The sequence below is a fragment of the Misgurnus anguillicaudatus genome, chromosome 17 (assembly GCF_027580225.2).
Source record: "Misgurnus anguillicaudatus chromosome 17, ASM2758022v2, whole genome shotgun sequence".
Taxonomy (NCBI): domain Eukaryota; kingdom Metazoa; phylum Chordata; class Actinopteri; order Cypriniformes; family Cobitidae; genus Misgurnus; species Misgurnus anguillicaudatus.
The window spans coordinates 23,270,236-23,285,218 of NC_073353.2; the positions used below are offsets into that span (position 1 = coordinate 23,270,236).

The following is a 14,983-nucleotide window of genomic DNA, read 5'->3' on the forward strand; positions in this document are numbered from 1 at the left end:
CCTGATCTTACGACAAATTGTAAATATTTTATGAGTTGCCTAATTTGTATAAATTCATACGAAGTTAATCTTGCAAAATCGTACGATTCTCATAAAACAAAAAACGAACCCCTAACCTGAATATCACAGGAATCAAGGCAAATCGTACCAAAACGTACAAATGTGGTCGTATGAATTAATACGAATTAGCCAACTCGTATAAAATATGTACGATTTCTCGTGAAATCAGGCTGGTGTGACATAAATCACGGGCGGGGTTTATGACCTATACTGGGACCAGTCACTGATGGGCGATCGAGACATTTTGGCTTCACTTTTCAGGGCTTGTGCGGCACACTTGGTCACACCATATGACAAATGTACATGTCAACTACCCACGTATACAGTAAGATATCTGATCCAGTCAAATAAAACGCTTAAATATCTTTCAAATGTCATTCTCCATCCATTCTCCGATCCCACTTGTCATCCGCAGGACCGTGATAGATCTGGAGCCACAAGCACGATACGCCCTGAATAGATGACCAGTCCATCACAGGTCACTTATAGACACACAAACGCCTATACTCACACTCAAGCCAAAAAGGGGCTTTTTTATCAACAATGACTTTGTCCCAGTGTATTGATAACATTCTGACCCTACGCAAAAGCCAGTCAATCAAACTGAAGCTGGTGATTTCAGCTAGCAGCCCTAGTAGGTGACTGACAATGACCATGTCATTAGCCCAGAATAACAACAAACATCAATGCAAAATCCCTACATGATAGAAACATGTACTGTATGTGCACAGAAACACATAAAAGCATGGCCCGCCGCGAACACAAACAGTCCTCAGCAAGTGCTGTCAAGAATAATCTTCAAAAGACAAAATATACCAGGAATGCAATATGACCCAGAATGCATCCATAAGGTTAGTGTCTAGGACTGAATTAATGTGAATAAAAGAAAGAGACATAAATAAGTAGAGACAGTATGAGAAGAGGAAGGAGCAAAAAGTGGTTTCTGGCATTATAACTTTGGCTTGGTTGTGCAAGAAGACATGCTGAATTAAAACGTGTTATTCATATAGCCCTGCCCACCCTAACCCCAAGACATACAAGTGTGATTAAGAAAAACCCTTTGAAATGAGGGCATCTACAGTACAAATATGTGAAGACTAAAATGAGCAGAGCAAAAAAAGATGATTGAATCTTGCTCAAACATACTAGTATTTTGCGTATGATTCAACAACCTTAAATAATTGAGTGAAGCCATTTGAGGAAAGAAAGAGAGTGAGACAACCGGTGGGAGGAGGGGGGTTGATACCAGATAAGAGAAATTAGGCTCTTTTATTGGGTCAATAAGTGTGCCATCACCCTGGTGAAGCCACATGAGGGCAAACAGCCCACTTTAAAAGCAGTTCTGTTACCAATCAATTACTAACCAGACAATCACTTTACAGACAAAGACACACAAACTGCTTTTACTATTCTAGTGAGATCTCATAGACTTTCACTGTTTTTATAACAGGTATTATCTGAAACTTCAGCAGCTCCAAGCGCATGAACAAAAGCGCCAATCTCATTAGTCGGCCAGTTTTTAACACAGCGCGTCAAACGGAAAAACCGACCCCAAGGTGTTTTTATAAAAATGACGCCTGACATTTTATGCCTCAGTGTGCTCACTCACATTGGCACCCTTTGTTTAGTCATGAGGAGTTAAAGCAACACTATGTAGTTTCCATGTAAAAATGACTTGCAGCTCCCCCATGTGGTTGAAAAGCGCAACAGTGCCTGGTATCAGACACTGTTCTGCAGGGGGAGGGACGGGGCTGTGTTTCAGAGTGTGTTTGTAGCAGCTAGGAGGCTGCTCAGGTTGCAGCAACAGTACAATTTGTCCAGTTAAAAGTTGTTCTATCACTTAAATAATTTTAGAGACATTATTTAAAGGTAAAAAAAACTACATAGTGTTGCTTTAAATGTCAGCGATTAGCGTGTACGACACTTGTCCCGATGTGTACGAGCCTTAACCCTCACGCAGACCAGTTTGCATCATTTTTTGAATGTAGCATATATTTACAGTATAAGTATCTATATCTATGGTCCAAGTGGTATGAATAAGTGGAGGTGGGGACTGATTCGCAAATTCATATCTATGGTCACATTCAGCTGTGCAATTGAGTAAAGGACGGGACTAATTTGCATATTTATAGATTTATAGATCCGCGTATACTAAATAAGGGTATGTTACATTCAAGCTATTTTAAAGCATGAAGAAATTAGTAGGTACGTTTACATGCAACCAAATAATCAGTTTATAACTGTATGGCTCAATACGATTGAGGTCGACCGTCGATCAGATGCAAATTTCGATCGTATTGAAAGTGATGGTGTACTCCGATCTGTGATCTGATCAGCAGGATAAAAGTACGCATATAAATGCGTGTATCGTAATATTTTCTCAATCACATGCGAAAATTCACTGTGCACATGCGCAGAATATTTGTGCTCAAGTTCACGTATTTACCTCTTATTTACGTCTTGCATAATTCTCGTCACAGAAACATGCAATAGCAAGGCAATGGCAACGCATTATTAAGGTCATGGGGTCACGCGCTGTACATTCTATGACGTTTATGTGTACTTTCATAACATTAGGCTACAAAATAGCATTGTGCCTTTTGAAAATTGTGTTTTCATTGCCTATATCTGAAAACTTCTTAAGAACAACTTTCTCCAACTCAGCTTTGTACATTTATCCAGAGAGAAAGCGTGAACTCAACGAGAGATGCTGTTTGCTGAGTGCCGTTGCCAAGTCCTTTGCTTTTACCAGAGTTCAGATTGGGCTACTGTTTAAACTGTTTCCGTTTTTTTTTTCTGCGGGTTAAAGATAAAAGGATTTTGTTCATTAGTTATTGGTATTTAGACTGTACATAGTCATTAGAATGCTTTTGGGATCGTTTTGAATGTCCATTAGGAGCATTTTGATACGTGAAGCTGGCAACCCTGGCTTTGTGCATGTGCAGACTTCGGTTCGGATTCTATAGAATGTACATGTAAACGAACATTTTAATCAGATTGCAATGTTTAGGGTGCATCTAGTGGTGAAATTGTATTTTGCGCTCAAATGAATAGTGCTCTCTAGCGCCTCGCTTTTCCAAATGCGTGTTGCAACTACGGTAGCCGTTATGCACTAACTAATCTCCTTGTCCGTTTCAGCTGGTTCACGTGTTTTGAACGAAAAGCATTGTGGAAACACATTGCGGTAGACTAGTGCTTTATGTCTCTCTTTGCTATTATAGTTTTTCAATATGGCAGAACGACATGGAAGCCTTCTTGGACTTACCCGTTCAATGTAAATAAAGAGAAGAAACTATAAGCTTGCAAAGAAAAGTCAGATCATTGTCAGAGGTCATTTGACACCAATGCGGACATATTTATGAATACAGACATTGATTTTGATAAATAAAACACTTAAAATCCTACTTACAGTCCCTTTAAACAAGACCTAGTTATGCACGCTATCCTAATCTGAACTAATTTCTTCTTCACACAGTAAGTTTCCACAAGCAACCATTGTATAGAGCAGCGAAAAAGAAATGTAACGTGCTAGCCACATGTCTGCTGTTTGGCAGTATTTCAGACTAGTAAAACATCGACATGTCTCATATGCCATGCTGCAATTTCGATGGGTGGCACAAGTATTAAAACGGGTAACTTTAGCATTTGAAGACCCGTCACCCCGAAGAACATGATGGTTACACAAAGGCTAGGGTAGAGAAGGACGAGCTCTGCTCAATTACTCAAGTCTCTTATTTCACTACATTTTTAAAGGACGTTTTTTGTGCTTTTGTATTTAAAAACTGACATGCCTCTTATTTGGCAAAATTGTTTCTGGACTTTTAAGTTTTAAAGAGAATATTTTCTAATATTATTCATATGAAATATGTTTTATATTCCTATATTTATTTGATGCACACTTTTATACAGTTATATAAACTAGACTAAACAAACAAATACCAAAACCAGAACACCAAACTACAATCAAAAGAATTGCATGCCATGCAAGAGAGAATAAGAAAATTAAGAACTTTAAGAAGTTAATCTGATGATCTGAGAGTATAGTATTTGTTTCTTGAATGACAACACATTGCATTTGTCCATCCTCTTGTCTAGTCTTTGTTACTGCTGGTGTGTGTGCATGTACATGGAAACGTCACTTGAACAGCAGAGAGTATGTGTGGGCGCAGCACGTTTGAACCCTGCTGCTGTTTATGCTGCTGGCAACCAAGCTGTGCTAAGAGCGAGAATTAGAATGCAATTGCTGTGCGTACAAGCCATTGTGTACTTGAGCGTGCAAGTGCACGTGCCTAACTGGATTCTGAGCTACAGACATATCAGCTATCACTTCCCTCTACAGGGAGGGTGATGGTTCAATGCTGAAGTCATCAGAAAGGGAGGCTATGGAAGGATGCCAATCACAAATGAACACTTCTGACAGGGGTTATATCATCATTCACTTGAAACAAATATTGATGAATGCTGACAGTAGGGTTGTCATGGAGGTGAGACAACAACATCTTAATTGGACATTGGACGACTCATGCTGAGTGTTCTGGAGTCTTACTCCCAAATCTGGCCAGACGTTACATTTGTTTCTTTTGCTTTCGATTTCACTGTCAATACACGTGTTGCAGTTTTCAAGCGTGAAGAGAGAAGCAAATGATTGAACCATGAAGTTTAAGGCTATAAAAATTTAAAATAACTATTAAAGTGCACCTATTTCATTGTTTAAAAAAACTTTATTTTGTGTATTTGGTATAATGCAATGTATTTGCGTGGTTTATGGTTAAAAAACATTATTTTCCAGTTGTGATTGGCCTGAATACCTCTGCCGGAAATGTGACCCTCTTTACCATATTTAAAAGATTTGCTTACAACGCAATGCTTACAGGAGTTCATTTACAGGCTGGAGGAATTATGATAATGTCGGTCTTGTCTATTTCAACAGGCCCAGGAAGTAAACTGTTGCCTACAATCCGTGTGTTTGTTGTAGTCCAAGAAAAGAGATTTACGTTGGAAATAGTAACTTGCGTCAACGTTTACTTTGGGACAGGGTTTCCCGCAGCACTTTGCAGTTCAGGTGGCCCGCCTAAGCTGGGAAACCCTACCGCCTTTACTAGGTAGTCAAAAAAAAAGTACAAATTTCGCTGCTCAAAAGGCCGTCTAATCCATCTCGGAGATTAGCGCGGACGTGCTTCACACCGCGAGCGGGCACGCATGCCACAAGGCCAAAATGACAGAAAGACATGGTCCGTCACTGTCTAGAGAATAACTAGCCAGTTGATAAAACATCTCGGAGAATAGCACAGACGGGCTTCACACCGCGAGCGGGCACGCATGCCACACGGCCAAAATGACAGAAAGACATGGTCCGTCACTGTCTGGAGGATAACTAGCCAGTTGATAAAACATCTCGGAGAATAGCGCGGACGGCTTCACACCGCGAGCAGGCACGTGCACCACACGACCAAAATGACAGAAAGACGTGGTCCGTCACTGTCTGGAGGATAACTAGCCAGTTGATAAAACATCTCGGAAAATAGCGCGAACGGGCTTCACACCACGAGCGGGCATGTGCACCACACAACCAAAATGACAGAAAGACGTGGTCCGTCACTGTCTGGAGGATAACTAGCCAGTTGATAAAACATCTCGGAGAATAGCGCGGACGGGCTTCACACCCCGAGCGGGCACGTGCACCACACGACCAAAATGACAGAAAGACGTGGTCTGTCACTGTCTGGAGGATATCTAGCCAGTTGATAAAACATCTCGGAGAATAGCGCGGACGGGCTTCACTCCGCGAGCGGGCACGTGCGCCACACGACCAAAATGACAGAAAGACGTGGTCCGTCACTGTCTTGAGGATAACTAGCCAGTTGATAAAACATCTCGGAGAATAGCTGGGTGTACGCGCGCCACATGGCCGAAATGGTCCGTCACTGTCTGGAGGATAGCCAGTTGATAAAACTTGTGTCTGTGAGAACTGTAAGTGGACTTATGTTTTGTGTTTATTTAAGTCTGTTATTGTATTAGTCTATAGTTCTTGCAAATTTTAAGTAAGTTAGCTGGTGATTTTGTTGTTTGAGCAACCTACTAGCTAGGTTTCACGTGCCTGTTGATTAGATGTAATTGTTGAGCACTCTTGCTTACATCATTTATGTGCATTATTTACATGCTACAGTAGTTACACTCCTTTAAGATAATGTAATTAATAGTGGGAAATAATCAGTTTTTACAATCTTTGCACTATCTATCATCGTTCCCCAGACGTTCTACATCTGCTTCAGTGTGTTTATTAACCCTTTAGTTTCACTTTATCACGCGGCTATTCCTGGTATCTGTTAAAAACATTGAACTCATTAATAATCTAGTATGTGTTAATTTTCTGTCATAGTTTCTTCAAAATTAAGTTTAATTTGAGTGTTTTAAATAAAAATATTTTCATTTTCATCATCACGTGTACGCCTCGCCAATTTGATTACCACGCCCACCCCCCTCAAGTTATGTTTTGTGAGTTAAACGGGACTGTTTTACTATTAGTATAGTCTCAGCCTCAGACGTCTCTAAAAGACGTCCAAGAGTTTTGCTTGAGGCAGTTAGTTGAGTCAAAAAGTTCGGTTCTCATGAATTGCTTGTATGTGTTAAAAAGTGGAGAGATATGCTTCAAACAGATGTTTAAGCATCTTATTGGTGTGGCTGTTGATGAAGTGCACAACGTTGTTCTATGGTGAGTAATGTTGTTTATTTAGATACTATTCGGTTGCGACTGGTTATTTCAATAACTGACTTGTTGCCAGCCGGCTCGTTATTGTGGGGAGTCCGAAACGTAACGTTAGATGAAACAAACTGTGATTGGTTGTTTGACAACATGTCGGTCAAACAGCTTGTGGGCGGGCTTTGTCCAGAAAAAGCAGCGAAAAACACCAGACCTTCAGTATTGAAGGTCTGGCTACTCGAGACTACTATTAGTATAACATCTTGGGGTAGAGGGTTCACTAAGATTTGATAAAAAAAATATATAAAAATCTGTGTAAAGTACAAACATGCCAAACAAATCTTTGCTGAATGCAGTTCTCAATCTCGCGAGTCATTTTTTTCAGCACTAACCAAATACAACTGTATTGTATTGGTAATTGTTTTAAGTTTCCAAATAAGAAAATCTAAATTAAAAAACGCACAACCCTAACACACAAAAAAAATCAGTCCTTTCACTTAATCTTTTGCGCAAGTCACTCAATTACAACTAGAGAAAATGAAGAAGCGTCAGAAAAGTAAAATGGGAAAGGTTTAGAAGATATAGATTGGCTGCGTAGAGCTATTCCTTTATATGTGATTACAAGCACAGAGCCGCTTGAAGTATTAACTACCTTTGGCTCTGCTCAGTCACTGAGGAAACAACACAGACACTGAATGAGAAATATAAATAACAATCAGGTTCAAACAAGTGACATCACAAGAAATCAACTGAGCAAATGCAAAACTATGGAGAGAGCATCAGAAATAACAGAAAGGGATCAAATATATGAGGAATATATATATAAAAGACGTCTGTTTTGGACAAACAAAGCAATGTTTCAAACAATGCAAAGAGTTAGTGTTACACTCCTTGTCAAATTAACATACAGATGGATCTAATAAGAAATAATTAAAATATTACAAAATGTTTAACACGGATCATTTATATAGGTGGAGGATCAAGAGAAAGAGATGCCCACTTAGCTGTATCATCTTATTTTAGCTTCTAGCTGCTATAAGTGGTTAACCCGGCTGTAAACAGCAGCTCTATGTTTTCTTTCTCACTCTACCGCTATGATGAAACACAGCGTCTGACCGAAAAAAAAGATGAAAAACATCAATTGTAAATCTATCGACAATAGACACCGAACCATTTATATTTGTTTGTGTTTGGTTGAGTGATCACAGCTTTCCTGTGGAGAGATGAGGATACATGCAAGCAGAGCAGGCTGCTCTCGAGCGCAGGCTGTGCAGCCACTGCGGTCTCAGAGCAGTGGAGAGGAAGCCAGCACTGTTGACAGTGCCACAGACCCAATATTACCACAAGACCTTTTCTTCAGAAAAACAAAAACATCTTCCATACATCTTCATAAATGAAGAGACTCAACATGTTTCGTGTAATTATCAAATAATGGGGAAAACTGTTTGTTGTCTGACTTGAAAGTCAAGCTCAGCTGTGTTTTTTGTTAAACTTTCATTATATTAACTTTATAGTATAATATGAAGAGTTTGGTTCCAAAACGCAATAAATCCATTTTGACGAATTTCGGTAAAAACGTGTTTTCTATACCAAGAAAGTGACAAGATGAAAACCACTATTTTCTGTTACAAACTTTCACATAACATCTTTAGGTTATAAAAACATAAAAAATTCAAATCCATAACTTGATTTTCAAAGATTTATTATAAAAACAAATTCTTTTTTCCACAAAATGCAATAAATCCATGACAGTTTTTTATTTCAAAATGCTATAAATCTATTAAATCAATGTATAAATGTGCATTCATCTTTACCATTTTATATTTATTTAGTTGACTAGTGGTATACAATGATTAAAAAATAAACATTAATGGCATTTATCAAAACACTTACTTTGTTTTATTAAGAACACTGTCATTGCTGCAGGTACTTGACGTCGTCTCTTTATATTTTTCACAGCGATCAGCTGTAAAATGTTTTGGTCCTGCTCGATTATCTTTGACTTTGAGTAAAAATAATGTAAAGTTTTTCATAAGATCCTCTGGGGTCAATGTGTTAGCATGAGAAGCTTGATGCTGTCGGGGAGAACAAGCACCCGAGTGCCTTTCGCGGAAATTATTAGATGTTGATGGCTTACGTTTCTTTCCCGTCACAGAAAACCATCACAGGTTTATCAATTCAATTAAAGTATAATTTTGTTTTGTTTGTTGATCATGAAGTACAAAGTAGATGAGGAAAACTAGGACTCCGTGTACTCAGCGCGCCGCCATTGTTTGTTTACATTGCGTGACTGGTGGGCTGTAATTTCAGGAATGGATTTATTGCATTCTGTAAAAAAGGAGGAGTGGCGTTTATCCCATTTTGGGAAAAAATGGAGAAAAGATGACAAAATAACATGGCGGATATTGGATTTTGCATAAAATTAAGAATTTACTTTTAACTACTGACCTGATATAATACTGATTTTGGCAGTAACTCGTTTTTTTTTTTCAAAAATGGCATTTATCGCATTTTGGAACCAAACTTTTCATATGTAGCATAAATCTTTAACAGTTATTCTATTTTTCCACTATATATTTGATCCTGTGTGTGTCATAGCAATCCTGGAATGAGAGAATTGCCGAGAGAGATCTACATTCTACCAAACATAGAACATGACAGCCCATGACGGGAGCTGTTGTCAAATCCCATGATTCAGTTCAGTGATCACAACCAGAAATGGGTGTCACGGTCTGTTCTTAGACACATGAGAGGGTGTTCGTAGACAACTTCAGATTTAAGTCTCTGGGGTACTGTTTCAGTCAACATCCCGAAGAACACATGTCTCCTCAGAATCATGTGTCTACTATAATGACCCAAATACAACGATAAAATTACATGATATCACCTCAAAAAAGATGCCTATTCATCCACAAGTTATTACTGTTCCAATTTGTTAAGTAGGCTGTTATTGAAGAATGGGGCTTAATGAGGAAAACCTGCAGCATCTATAAACTATTACATACTACACACATCAATGTTATCAAAGAGATTATCAAATCAAGTAAGGGTGTTTAAGACCTGATTAATTCAAGGTTCAGTGAAATGCTGACATTTGGTAATGAAAAATTAAATCACCTGAACATCAAATGTATATGACCTTTAAATAATAGCAGGATACAAACAATGCAACCTAAGCTTCAAACATGGCAGCTACAGGCAGACAAATTACTACCTTTAAGTGCATGTCTGCCCATAGTACCATTTCAACAACGCCAATTTGATATTCAGAAACCGCCCCACCTTATAGGCTACAGACTGTTATTTCAACAAACTAAAAGAACAATAAAATTAAAATGTGTGAAGGTCTTTTTATATACTTTACAGAAAATAAAAAACGGTTTACGTTTACCTACCTCTCAGCGTCTACATTCAATGATTTCTGTCTGTCACTAACCACCACGTACAGTAAACAACATTAACATTGCGTGCCAATGCTTTTTACGCATGCGCAATGCGTTTCGATGAACCTTTCTGAAGGCCTGTGACGCTTGTAGTCGTGTAGCCCGCCCGCCTGACGTAAATGTGAAACTACACGACTACAATCACATCAACAGACGAAAAGTAATGATGTTGAAAAATCTTTTTTTATATCATCACGTAAGCGATTAAAAGCGGCAACTTTAAATCACATAACTGTTTGTCTCACAGTGTGTTGATTTACCTAACTTATTAAGGCAGTGGTGAATGTTATGTCCAGTCTTTATGAGCACTTGTAGGCTAATGAGTAAGTCGTTTGCAAGTCACTTCGAAAGAAAGCATCTGCTAAACGAATAAATGTAAATATATTCCCGCGTATTCCCTGGGGACAAGATCAACCGCTGTCGCTTTACGGTGGGATTAAAGCGTGAATGAATGTGGTGCGCTGAGATTATTTTAAAAAAATTAAGCCTCAACGTTTAACCAAACTCTTCTCCGCTGTCGCTTTATTTCTGTCTAATTTGTCAGGTTGGTAAACAGAATTACTCGAACGACCTCGAACGCTCACGTGAACAACTTATTTACGATATAAAGCCCCCATTCAAGTCTTTTGAATCGATCCGAGACTGGAACACCGCAGCAGTTTCCGCCATCCAGTCCAGGCAAGATGGTTATAAAGACCTCATCAACTGAATTAGAAAGCACTACCATAAATTGTATATAACAAGATGGTAGTAAAGTTTCTATACATTGATGCTGTGACAAGAGGTAGTAAAAGATATGTCACTGGTTTAAAGGCCATGAAAGTTGGAGGTACCCCTTGGATAGCACAGTGTCAATACTAAATGAGCCCAATGTTAGACTGGGTGCTACAAATGGCAATTTAGGGGGTAAAAGTTACAATATTTACCTTTGGTTTACTAACCAGTAGTAAACAGTATATTTCTGTTGACACATGGCTGCAGTTGCGCTGCAATTTCTTCTGTGTATCTTGTCAGCTGCATTGTTTGGCAAAGGCCTTTTGGCTAAACTACTGCACATCTGCAACGATAGATGAGCCCTTTACGGGAGTGTAGACAAGGACACCCACCTTACAGATCTGGAAGTGCTCTGACATCAGCGTTTCCTGGATGTCCAGTTCCCGCGGTGTCGGTGCCGCACTGGGTGTCCCGGCCGCACTGCCGTACACTGGAGATCCACCAGGATTGATAGGTGAAGAAGTCGTCAGCCCGTCCAAAACCTTCCGGAACTTCTTCATCTTTATCCTTGTGTTTGTACGTTTGTCGACGTTGCTCTTGGACAATCTCAAAATGTGCCGTGGAGACGTTTAAAACGGCATAGGATATGATGCGGCTTCACAACACGAATTTAGACGGCAAAACTGCGCTTTCTCTTCTTCCTTTGAGGGGTTTATGTGCAATACAAAACGCCGTAGAAGAACCTCATCGTTCAGAGGAGGGTTGAAGATCACAAAAAGTCAATGATTGATTTTGGGCAAACAGGCGAAAGAGGTTTAGTGCGCATTAATGCCTGAACCAGGCTGGTAACGAACTAAGAAACTTCATATTACTTACGCAGGACGGTTTCGCATCCAACTAATCAGAATTTTTGTGAGCCATGTCAGAAACATATTAAAGTAAAATTTATGAAAAAAGCGTTAGCGTGGACAGACGCCTGTTTATCCGCGAGAGTCAGTAGCTGTGCACGCCAAGAGTCACGTTGAACGTTTGTTGTTTGGGATCCCAGACGCAGAAGAGACACGCTGCAGAGAACCAGCGCACAGCCACCAGCCAACGTCGACAATTGATCATAAACTGCCTCAGAATGGCATAATATTAAAGGACCAGAAAAAGATTTTCTATGAAATACCCTTCTTTATCTTTTGTTTATGAGTAATTTGGGAGAATAAGAGGCGAGTACGCTCGACCCGCACCCAAAATCTCTCCCGCAGTCGAGTGCGAGCCGCTGTCCAGGGTGCTGAAACATCGAGCGAAAGCAAGTCCCGCCTCTCTTTGTGCTGATTGGACGGAATGCCACGGTCCTGCTGTTATGCCCGCCTCCCCGTGGCAACGATTGGACCATGCGCTTTAGAGTTCACAAACAATGAAATAGTGATAGTGATTTAAGTATATATCTGTATATAGATATATACAAATATACATATGTGTAAATATCTATTTAATAGTGGATTTCATTAATTTGGCGGCCAGTTTAGCACCAAGCTAACCGTCCAGGTCTGGCCGTCCCACAAACTTGTTGCTGTGGTAGGTTTGTTGTAAATCTATGTGTTAGACTGTGTCTGAGACGTGGAGGAAGAATGAAAAATCTGACTGTTTTATAGTATCTTTTATATTTTGTAAAGTACATGTGCACTACAATCAGTATTATCAAGTCAACTGATTAAACTAATAAAAATAAAAAATAAATATATTTCCACAATAATGCAGTATTAGGCAAATGCCCTGAGAAACCTTCGTAAAAGTGTTTGAAATACAATTCTCTAGTTATGGACACACTCAAACCTTCAGTCTGTATAATGTCAGTCTTCTACTCAGCAAAGGCCTCGAGGGGGCGCTATGGCGTGCATCTCACATATGCTGATTACATAAGCGCTTACATCATCTCCCCCTTCGGCACAGCTTATACTATTGAGTCTTTCCCACTGAAAGCAGCCTGTGTAGTTGATATCATCTCTAGAGATTTCGATTCTAATACTGCTCCCAAAACTTTTTTTATTGAATGATTTGTTTTTAAACAATGTAATAGGCTGATGCAAAAGGTGATAAATCCAAACTCTTATTTTCTAAACATGCTTCACTTATTCAGTCTCATAATTGAGATAGTAGTGTTTTTTATATTAATTTGTGATCTCATGAATGTGTTAATTTATATAGCACATTTAAACAGAAATCAAGTCGACCAAAATCATTCTTATTCTTATTTCACTTTATTTCAAAAGCAAACGACAAGACTATATTCACCTTATTTTTCACGACAACAAGGGCGGCGCCATAGCGCTCAGTTTGTCAACGTACTTCCGGCCGCATAGAAGAAGAGCAGCTGAGGCAGTGTCTGAAGGCGACGCGTTAAGCTTAAAAAGTTCATTCAAGCGCCTTTATGTTTGTTTCTTACCAATTTTAACGGACGGGAAGCCGACTGAGGAACACCCTTATCCCAGGCAATGGTTCGACTACGATGGTCCGGTAACTTTAAACCACGCCGGGTGTTGAAAAGGTGTCCAGTTTCAGGTAAGCTATCTTAGCTAACTATGTGCTCGTTCGTCTAAAGTTAGATTTGTGAAGTCCGTTCTACAAATACACTTAAGATCAGTAACGTTAGTTTATAAAATGCAACTATTTTGAATGGTTTTAATTGTCCACCAATATTTATATATTTACGATAGTACAACGAGATATTATAGTACATTGCATTCTTACAGTAGCCCACGTGATTCCTACAAGTTGCTCAGATTTCAGATGCTAGAATGTCAGTTCATTTCTCATTCAGATATTGATAATGACCTATTAAACAACGTATTATTTAACACTGAAGTTAAAGGTTGTGTGTATAATGTTACTGTCTCTTTTTAATGCATCTCTCTCTTACACACTGTTCTGTTTAAGTATGGGTGCCATTTATATATTAATTCTCATGATGCAACTTTACTTTAAATACTAACATAAAAATGTTTATGGTTATATTGTTTTCACAGATGCATTGATGTGTAGTGATGCAGTGGACAACTGTGAGGATGATACAATCAACATGTTCCTAAACTGTGATGCAGAAACACAATGAGAGGATCCATCCGTCTCTGACCACAACTACACTTTAAAATCACAACTCAACCTGAAGCAACCTACATCTGATATGGGAAAACAATTGTGCGGTTTCTCAGACAGGGCTTATCCTGGTCCCAGGCTAAAATGCATATTTGAGCTACAAAAATGTAAAAACACCTTGTACTGACATACCTCAACATATATGAGTGCCATTGTTTTGTCACAAGATGCGCACCAGTCTTGTTTTTTTGTAAGGTTTGTTTGTAAAAACTAAAATGTCCTAATATAATTAAGGCCTAGTCCTGTAAACCCTGTCGAAGAAACCGCTTCAATGTGTTAAGCTGGCACAAATGTACATATCTTTGCTGAGAAACAATCATCTTTGTCAGCTTTACAGAGGGTTGATATTGCATCAATTACACAGTCACCAAGCACTTTACCAGTACATACACCAACAGCTTCCAGATAAACACTTGGGATCAGCTCCTGATGACTCTGATAAAGCTGTGTCTTAATTTATTGCAGGGTGGTCTTGCTGAAAAGTTAGCTGTTTCTTAGTCTAGTTATCTTTATAAAGCTTTACAGTGTGACCTGATTTTACCTGTTGTAAAGTTACATAAAAACCTTCATATGTGATTAGATGTCATGCAGTGATATTAAACATTTACAATGTGAGCTGTTGTGCATTTATTAAACCTTTACAATGTGATCAGATGTTACCTGCCATGCAGTTATATTAAACCTTTACAATGTGATCAGATGTTACCTGTCATACAGTTATATAAACCTTTACAATGTGATCAGATAGTATCTGTAGGGAATTTCTTAAACCGTATGTGAGCTTTGTAGATTCCACTTAAAAGGATTTAAGTCTCCTGATTTGAAGGAATAAGTGTTGACAAGTTTGCAAATGAATTCTATCATACATTACCACATAAAAACGAAATAGTTATTGGACTGGCTAAGGTGCACATTTGCTTTA

The 14,983-nt window shown here is 38.9% G+C and overlaps 1 protein-coding gene and 1 long non-coding RNA gene across 14 annotated transcripts in view; one reads left to right on the forward strand and one right to left on the reverse strand.

The window, feature by feature from the left end:
- Positions 1-12,190, reverse strand: part of stxbp5l (syntaxin binding protein 5L) — a 177,626-nt gene extending 165,436 nt beyond the window's left edge. For all 13 annotated transcript variants that reach the window (XM_073855180.1, XM_073855179.1, XM_073855181.1 and 10 more), the window contains exon 1: positions 11,310-12,190. In XM_073855180.1, the coding sequence (XP_073711281.1) occupies positions 11,310-11,477 (168 nt within the window). In that variant the 5' untranslated portion in view covers positions 11,478-12,190. The remainder of the gene's footprint in view (positions 1-11,309) is intronic.
- A 1,007-nt stretch (positions 12,191-13,197) lies between these two features.
- Positions 13,198-14,676, forward strand: LOC141350271 (uncharacterized). The gene is made up of 2 exons (XR_012358350.1): positions 13,198-13,467; positions 13,932-14,676. It is a non-coding gene; the product is annotated as an uncharacterized lncRNA (long non-coding RNA).
- The last annotated feature ends 307 nt before the right edge of the window (positions 14,677-14,983 follow it).